Source organism: Lampetra planeri, chromosome 31 (assembly GCF_965212315.1).
Source record: "Lampetra planeri chromosome 31, kcLamPlan1.2.h2, whole genome shotgun sequence".
Classification (NCBI taxonomy): domain Eukaryota; kingdom Metazoa; phylum Chordata; class Hyperoartia; order Petromyzontiformes; family Petromyzontidae; genus Lampetra; species Lampetra planeri.
Window position 1 is genome coordinate 8,597,072 of NC_136137.1, and position 8,937 is coordinate 8,606,008.

At 55.5% G+C, this 8,937-nt stretch overlaps 1 protein-coding gene across 1 annotated transcript; it reads right to left on the reverse strand.

The window, feature by feature from the left end:
- Positions 1-3,015: 3,015 nt before the first annotated feature.
- On the reverse strand, positions 3,016-8,647 carry LOC144729177 (uncharacterized). The gene is made up of 5 exons (XM_078609209.1): positions 8,512-8,647; positions 7,321-7,421; positions 6,077-6,220; positions 5,524-5,696; positions 3,016-4,842 (listed from the first exon to the last, which is right to left on the reverse strand). The coding sequence occupies exons 1-5, from the start codon at positions 8,635-8,637 to the stop codon at positions 4,697-4,699; spliced, it is 690 nt and encodes a 229-aa protein (XP_078465335.1). The 5' UTR covers positions 8,638-8,647; the 3' UTR covers positions 3,016-4,696.
- Positions 8,648-8,937: the final 290 nt, after the last annotated feature.

An 8,937-nucleotide genomic window follows, 5' to 3' on the forward strand; every position in this document is an offset into this window, starting at 1 on the left:
GATCTGGAGTCTGGATCAGGCGGATCTGGAGTCTGTATCAGGCGGATCTGGAGTCTGTATCGGGCGGATCTGGAGTCTGTATCAGGAGGATCTGGAGTCTGGATCAGGCGGATCTGGAGTCTGGATCAGGCGGATCTGGATTCTGTATCAGGAGGATCTGGATTCTGTATCAGGAGGATCTGGAGTCTGTATCGGGCGGATCTGGATTCTGTATCGGGCGGATCTGGATTCTGGATCAGGCGGATCTGGATTCTGTATCAGGCGGATCTAGATTCTGGGTCCGGAGGAAACCAGGCTCGTGGAGAATGGATCGCGTCTCCTGCAATGAATGGGTGTTCACGTCAGCGTGCAGCAGAACGCGTGACGGCAGGTTGAGTGTGTATGGCAGACAAAGACACACAAATACAAAGGCGGAATATGCATCTTGTACAGCAGCGTGCCAGCAGTGGAGAGCGGTGGTGTAGCGCTTAGCGCGATGCGCTACGAACCCGGCGACCAAAGTTCGATTCCCACTAACGGCCAGCACCAGTGACGATGATTTAAATGGGTCCTGGGTCTCCACTCCGTCTCAAATGAGTACCTTGTGTGCTGTGTAAACATCGCCACAATTGATACTAAAAGCGGCCGGGCGTGGTGCTGGCCACCCACCCCCTCGTGTGCCGAGCCGGCCTTCACGGGATGCTACTCGCTAACAGCACTTGCCCCAACAGCGTGCTCGGGCTACACAAGGGGGATCTTTGTGACAAAACAACCCTCCGATGGTAACACCGAGGCGACATGGAGCGACGTTGCCGGGACGTTGGGCAGAGACGGTGATCGAGAAGGTCGCACCCACGATGAGCCAGTGGCTGTACCCTTCCAGCCGGACCCGTCCCGTGGGCCTGCTCTGCTGGAAGCCGCAACGAGTTCACAAACCTCCTCTCTCCACGCACCCACGATCTGAAACGTCGTTTGTAACGCTCCGTGGAGCTCCCTCCTCCACCTCCCCTCTGCTCATCCACGCGGTTGAATCCCCGCTCCTTGTTAAGTCCCAGACTGTTATTCACAATCACGCGTGCTTAGTAGCTTGCAGGGAAGTCTCACGGAGACTGACACACTCGTGTTTAGAAGCCGTCCTGCCAATGGGGCTCGCAGTGTTGGTGATCTGAACCGAGTGATTTGGAGGTAATTTTTGAACATTGGGGAGTGTTTGCCCAATGCCGGTTCCCGTGCGTTGTTGTGGCTCCATGGTCTGTGCTGGTTCACCCATACCCAGAGCTTGGGACACATGGACCTGGTCCCATAAGCCCCCGGCTCTCGCATTAACTGCGTTGCGACGTCATTTGATGTCTGTTGAAGGCGACCGACACGTCGATCTGTTCCTCTCGACGAGCTTTACACGATGCGCTCATCAAAGTTGTGTTTGGAAGAGGCTACACGCGGGACCCTTTGTCTGCGAGCAGGGAGCGGTGGCGCAGTGGTTAGCGGACGGCACAACGAACCCGGCGATCGAGACTTCACAATTCACGCTCGCGACCAATAACGGTGGAAGCGAATCATAATTCCGAACCGGTTCTGGGCCTCCCGAAGGTCGACTCAGCCTAAACTTAGTACTCGATGCTGTTTATAATAAACCTCAGCGCTCGGGGGAACAAAGACGGCCGGGCGTGAGGTTGGCCGGGCGTGAGGTTATCCACCCCACAGCCCTCTCGTGCCGCGTGCCGGCCTGAACAGGCGCTTGCCAACACCGTCTCGTGAAGGCGACACACCGAGGGCGATTCTGCGTCTGGAGCCGACGGCTCCTGCTGCTGCTGCTACTCGCATTCCTGGCGCGCGTCAATTCCCCCAGCGGCACGTGCCGACTCATTTAGTTCCACGAGGAAAAACAAGCGTGACCCCCCCCCTACCACCCACAACCCCCCACCCACACGTGCCCTCCCCCCACCCACAACCCCCCTCTCCCACCCCCGTCTCCCCCACTGCGCGCCCACCCCCGCCCTCCCCAGGGCGGCGCCCCGGGCTAATGAAGCGGTCCCCTTCACCCTGTTGAGAAGTCATTAAGTGTGTAGCGCCGCTTTGTAGTGGCGGGACAATGCGGCCTCGCCGGTGGCGGCGGCTCCCCACCCCCAACCACCGCTACACCACCACCCCCACCACAACCCCCAACCACCGCTACACCACCCCCACCACAACCCCCAACCACCGCTACACCACCACCACCCCCACCACAACCCCCAACCACCGCTACACCACCACCACCCCCACCACAACCCCCAACCACCGCTACACCACCACCACCCCCACCACAACCCCCAACCACCGCTACACCACCACCACAACCCCCAACCACCGCTACACCACCACAACCCCCAACCACCGCTACACCACCACCCCCCACCCCCAACCACCGCTACACCACCACCACCCCCAACCACCGCTACACCACCACCCCCAAACACCGCTACACCACCACCACCCACCCCCAACCACCGCTACACCACCACCCCCACCCCCAACCACCACTACACCACCACCACCCCCACCCACCGCTACACCACCACCACCCACCCCCAACCACCGCTACAACCACCACCCCCAACCACCGCTACACCACCACCCCCAACCACTACTACACCACCACCACCACCCCCACACACCGCTACACCACCACCACCACCACCCACCCCCAACCACCGCTACACCACCACCGCCACCCACAACCACCGCTACACCACCACCCCCAACCACCACTACACCACCACCACCACCACCCACCGCTACACCCCCACCACCCCCAACCACCGCTACACCACCACCACCACCCCCACTAGGCAGACGCGCGATCCGATTCCAATGCCGCGCTCCCATTGGCGATTTGATCTTCGACTTTCTTTGTGGCGTCTCTGTACCGCTGTTCTGACTCGTTTGTATTGTTCTGACTCGTTTGTATTGTTCTGTCTCGTTTGTATTATTCCGTCTCGTTTGTATTGTTCTGACTCGTTTGTATTGTTCTGTCTCGTTTGTAATGTCCGTCTCGTTTGTATTGTTCTGTCTCGTTTGTATTGTTCTGTCTGTCTCGTTTGTATTGTTCTGACTCGTTTGTAAGGTCCGTCTCGTTTGTATTGTTTTGTCTCGTTTGTATTGTTCTGTCGCGTTTGTATTGTTCTGACTCGTTTGTAATGTTTGTCTCGTTTGTATTGTTCCGTCTCGTTTGTATTGTTCCGTCTCGTTTGTATTGTTCTGTCTCGTTTGTATTGTTCTGACTCGTTTGTAATGTTTGTCTCGTTTGTATTGTTCCGTCTCGTTTGTATTGTTCTGTCTCGTTTGTATTGTTCTGTCTCGTTTGTATTGTTCTGACTCGTTTGTATTGTTCTGTCTCGTTTGTATTGTTCTGTCTCGTTTGCATTGTTCTGTCTCGTTTGTATTGTTCTGACTCGTTTGTATTGTTCTGTCTCGTTTGTATTGTTCTGACTCGTTTGTATTGTTCTGTCGCGTTTTTTTGTTCTGTCGCGTTTGTATTGTTCTGACTCGTTTGTATTGTTCTGACTCGTTTGTATTGTTCCATCTCGTTTGTATTGTTCTGACTCGTTTGTATTGTTCTGTATCATTTGTATTGTTCTGTCTCGTTTGTATTGTTCTGTCTCGTTTGTATTGTTCATCTCGTCTGCATTGGTCCAGCTCTATGGGCCTCAGTGCTGTTGGCAGTGAGCCCTGTTTATTCAGGGAGAGCTCAGTGCCAAGCATCAGAAGAAGGTGCCCACACTCAACAACGCTCTCCTGCATCAACAACTCTCAACAGTTCTTCGGGCAAAATCTTTAACAAATCTATTGTGCAATTGTGTTGTGGGTATAACACCCGAGGTCTTCAGAATCAGTAACCCAACCCTCACCAAACAGCCCACCAGCCAGTCAGCCCCCACCACCAACCTTACGAACCAGCTACTGCCACTAGTTCAAGCACCAACTCTAACCTTACCAACCACGAGTAGTGCCCCAAAATAGCCAGCCACTAGAACTGGCGCTCACAACAACTGTACACTTACTAACTCTCAAACAAACCACCCACCAGCCTTCTAGCCAATAATACGAGCCCTCACTATGACCCAAACCCACTAACTAGAAACAGCTTTACCGCCTGCCCCTACCACTAACCCACTAGCACCAGCTTTACCACTGACCCTACCCCCTACCTCTGGGCGCCTGACTTGGGCTCGCATTGTCGGCTGACAACGCTGGGGGCACAGCGCCCCCTGCTGGAGACTCCGAGAGCACGGCCACTTCCCCCAGTTCCACACACTGACAAAGTTCCCCCATGTCGCCTTCACAGATTGTTGGGGCAAGTGCTGTTAGCAAGCACTTACTCATGCTGAGCCGCTCCCTAAGGGTTGCCACCTGTCCTGCTTTGTCCCAGGACCGTCCTCTTGTTGAGGCTGGCAGCTGCCATCCGGAAAAAGCTGTATCTTCCTGGGATCATTAAAAGTCCTGGATCCTTTCAGTTGTGTAATAACAACTAAAAACTGTTCAAGGCAATGCGTTCACATGTAGATCTCCGCTCTGTTGTTATTATTCTCACAAAAGGTCCTGGGTTTTTTTTTGTTGAGCTTCTATGGTGGTCTCTGTCTCATGAGCCCATCCCTCCTGGGGTCCCCATGGCCACCACTCACTGGTGCTGGACTTCCCGGCCCCACCCCGGGACTCCCAGCCCCTCCGCGAGGCCTCATGAAGAGTGGATGGCGGCGATGTCGGAGAGAAGGCCGCTGGCCCGGACATGCGCGTCCAGACGCCGGTCGGCCTCGGCGCGTGACAGGGCGAGGCCCAGCGACGGCTGCCGCTGCTTCGACCTGCTGCCAAGCTCGCTGTGCGCTGAGCAGCGCGGCACCGCAGCACATGGAGCACGGGCAGACACACACACACACAAGGCGAGAGACACAAAGACAATATCCCCCGTATAGCCTTAATAAATTGTTGGGCGAAGTGCTGTTAGCGAGCACCTGTGAAGGCGGGAATGGCACACGAGGGGGTGGGTGGCCAGCACCACGCCCGACCGCCTTTGTCTCCCCAGTGGCGATGTTTACACACCGCACACCAGGTACTGATTTGAGGCTGAATCGACCTAAGGGAGATCCATGACCGGTTCAGATAATCGCCACTAGTGTTGGCCGTGAGCGAGAATCCAACTCGGGTAGCCGGGTTCGTAGCGCAGCGCGTCAACTGCGACACTACCGCTCTCACACACACACAACACACACACACTAGCACACACAACACACACACACTAACACACAAGACACACACACTAGCACACACACACACACAACACACACACTAGCACACACAACACACACACACTAACACACACAACACACACACACACACTAGCACACACACAACACACACACACTAACACACACAACACACACACACTAGCACACACACACACACAACACACACTAGCACACACATGGGTGTAAAAACCACAGGCGCAGACGAAGCAACGGTTCGTGATTTGACCTGCGACCCCCGAATCGTGGCGGCTCGGCTTACCGCGTTTGAACTGCGCCTCCGCGCTGCGCGCCTCCGCCCTCGCCGCCTCCACCTGCTCCTCCAACGCCTCCAGCTCCTCCGCCCGGGCTCGCCGCTGGTCTCGCAGGCGCGCCGTCTCCTCCTGCAGGCGCAGCTCCATGCGCGAGAGCTCCTGCCTGCTCGCCTCCAGCTCCCTGCGAGCGCCGGATGGACGGACGGGCGGGCGTACACAGTGTTTACTCAGTCGTAATGTTTTATTTAGTCATGATGGTTGTAATGATGATGCGGGTGGTGATGGAGTGGTGATGAGTGTGTGATGATGAGGTCGATTAATGGTGAAGATGGGTGTGATGATGATGATGACAGTGGAGTCGACGGTGTGTGACAAGGGTGTGATGATGGGTGTGCTGGTATAGTGATGGGTGTCATCAGGGTCGTAACGAGTGTGGCACGATGATGGAGAGATGTTGTTGGTAATGGAGTGTGGTGATAAGGGTTGTGATGGGTGTGATAATGGTGCTGATTATGCTGGTGATGAGTGAGGTGAAGGGGGGGGGAGGGTAGGTTCGGTCACCGGTGACTGGACGTCTCCCCGCCGTCCAACTCCCGGAGTTTCCTCTCCGCCTCTTCCACGACGTTCGCCGACTCCGCGTCCAACACCGAGTCCACCTGCTGCAGCTTGGGCCACACGGCCACGATCCTATTTCTCTCCAGCTTCCTGCACCCCGCACGTCACCCCGCATGTCACCCCGCACGTCACACAGCACGTCACCCCTCACATCACCCCTCACGTCACCCCTCACATCACCCCGCACGTCACCCCACACGTCACCCCTCACGTCACACGTCACCCATCACATCTCCCCTCACGTCACCCCTCATGTCACCCCTCACGTCACCCCTCACGTCACCCCTCACATCACCCCACACGTCACCCCGCACGTCACCCCTCACGTCACCCCGCAGAACACCCGCACACACAGTACGACACCCCACACGTCACCCCGCACACACTGCACTGAGCCTGCACGGTCCAGCACCTGGCGACCCCTGTACCCGGCCAGGGGGATTGAACTGGGGTTTGGAGCCGCGACGATTGGTCAATTGGGCTGAGCGAATGTAGAATTGAAGCGACTCCTTGTTTAGCGTTCCATTACCCGGGCCTCTTTAAAAACAGCGGCCGCCCCGAAACCCTTCCTCACGAAGGCGGGAAACCCACTATAAGCCTTGCCCGGCGAGAAATCACCAACGATGGACGGTGACATTGCCTAGCGGTGGCAGGTTCACCGCTTGATGCGGAGATTCACAGTTTCGATGGCATAGGCGGCCACGGTTAATATTAATAACACCACCACGCGCCGTCTGCTTTGCTCCCAGCAGACGTTAAAGATCCTGTGACGTCATTCGCAAGAGTAGGCCATCGTCTGCCGGCATAATGGTTGAATCTTTCCAAAATTTGAAACGTTACACCGCAATTTACTCAATGGGGATCATGCACAGCAGCAGCAATCATCGCTCCCTACTGTGAAAACTTGGCAGAAGTCTCCTGAAAGTGAGCAATGAGGTGCAAGTGAGGCTTTGCTGGCTAAAGGAACAGAATAATAATTATTAATACGATGACTGTGGTGGCTACGATGCTTGCCATGACGGATACATATTGTTTGTGAGCTGTTTTGGAGTGGTAGGCCTCATGTAGCGACATCCACCCCTGAGTCTCATCCACCTCTGAGCTTCATCCACCCCTGAGCTGTATCCACCCCCAGCCCGCAGGTTCCCCAGCCCTCGTGACAGCGCCACGCCGAGTGAGGAGACACTCACTTCAGGCTGAGCAAGTCCTCCAGTTTGTTGATGTCCGGCTGCAGTTCTTGAATGGCCTCCTCCTCCTCATGCACCTTCTCCTTCATGGCACTCACCATGGCCTGGAAAGAGATCCAATCACACACAGTGACATCACACAGTGACATTACCACACAGTGACATCACCACGCAGTGACACCACCACGCAGTGACATCACCACGCAGTGACATCACCACACAGTGACATCACCACACAGTGACATCACCACGCAGTGACACCACCACGCAGTGACATCACCACGCAGTGACATCACCACGCAGTGACATTACCACACAGTGACATCACCACGCAGTGACACCACCACGCAGTGACATCACCACGCAGTGACATCACCACACAGTGACATCATCACAGTGACACCACCACACAGTGACACCATCACACAGTGACATCATCACACAGTGACATCACCACACAGTGACATCACCACACAGTGACATCATCACACAGTGACATCACCACACAGTGACACCATCACACAGTGACATCATCACACAGTGACATCACCACACAGTGACATCACCACACAGTGACATCATCACACAGTGACATCATCACACAGTGACATCACCACACAGTGACATCACCACACAGTGACATCATCACGCAGTGACATTATCACACAGTGACATTATCACACAGTGACATCACCACACAGTGACACTCACAGTGACATCATCACGCAGTGACACCACCACGCAGTGACATCATCACGCAGTGACATCACCACGCAGTGACATCATCACGCAGTGACACCACCACGCAGTGACATCACTACGCAGTGACACCACCACACTACGTCAGACGGGTACATCAGCTGAGAGAGAGAGACGCAAACTTCGTCTCATCACCCGTGGGTTGCTTCGTCTCTCTCAGCAGAGGCTGCGCCTGGACAGATCGTGAATGTGAGGGCAGACACTGCATAACAGGTGCTATAGGCTGGCGGGGCTACGTTGTTGACAGCAGAGGATGGCGCAGTTGTACTCTACTTCCATGCCTCCCAACAACCCGCGCTGACCGGCGTGGTGAAGTTATGGTAAAGTTATCCCGCGTGACCCGAGCGCGTCGCAGCGAGTGAGGGCCTCATCCAGCAGTGGATGAATCACGCGGAGAGAGCGAGGAGGAGGGTGGGGGGGGGGTCTCGCTCTCACCACCGTCTCGTCGAAGTTCCGATTCGTCCCCTCGTCTCCGTCTCGCGGCGACTCGCGATGGCGTCTCGTCGCCATCTCAGCCGCAACTTTCCCGCGCAAAACCGAGTTCACGTCGCGTGACATCATTTGGCCGTTGAAGGTGACGTCATGTATCCCCGTGACGCACTTGATATAAATAAATCAAGGTGAATTTGTGTGTCTGTTCGATATGTTTAGCGTACTCTCCGACGTGCAACAAATTTTCAATTTGGCGTGTGGGTAACTTCCAGACTGTACACAATGCAAAAAGTATAAAAATAGACTTTTGTATTTTTGGGGGGGGGGGGGGGGCGCAATAATTAACGTCACCAAGTGAGCGGTGACGTCACATCTGTGATGTCACCCGCTACGGGACCCGCACTTTCAAGGGCCCCGCGCGAAATGCTT

What these genes read in the sequence shown, in the direction of transcription:
- LOC144729177 (XM_078609209.1), bottom strand. Translation starts at nt 8,637, where the DNA reads ATGATGTCACGCGACGTGAACTCGGTTTTGCGCGGGAAAGTTGCGGCT. An exon ending in GAGGACTTGCTCAGCCTGAA is followed by an intron (nt 6,221 to 7,320) that starts GTGAGTGTCTCC and finishes TGCGGGGTGCAG; the next exon opens with GAAGCTGGAGAGAAATAGGA. An exon ending in GGAGGCGCAGTTCAAACGCG is followed by an intron (nt 4,843 to 5,523) that starts GTAAGCCGAGCC and finishes CGCGCTGCTCAG; the next exon opens with CGCACAGCGAGCTTGGCAGC.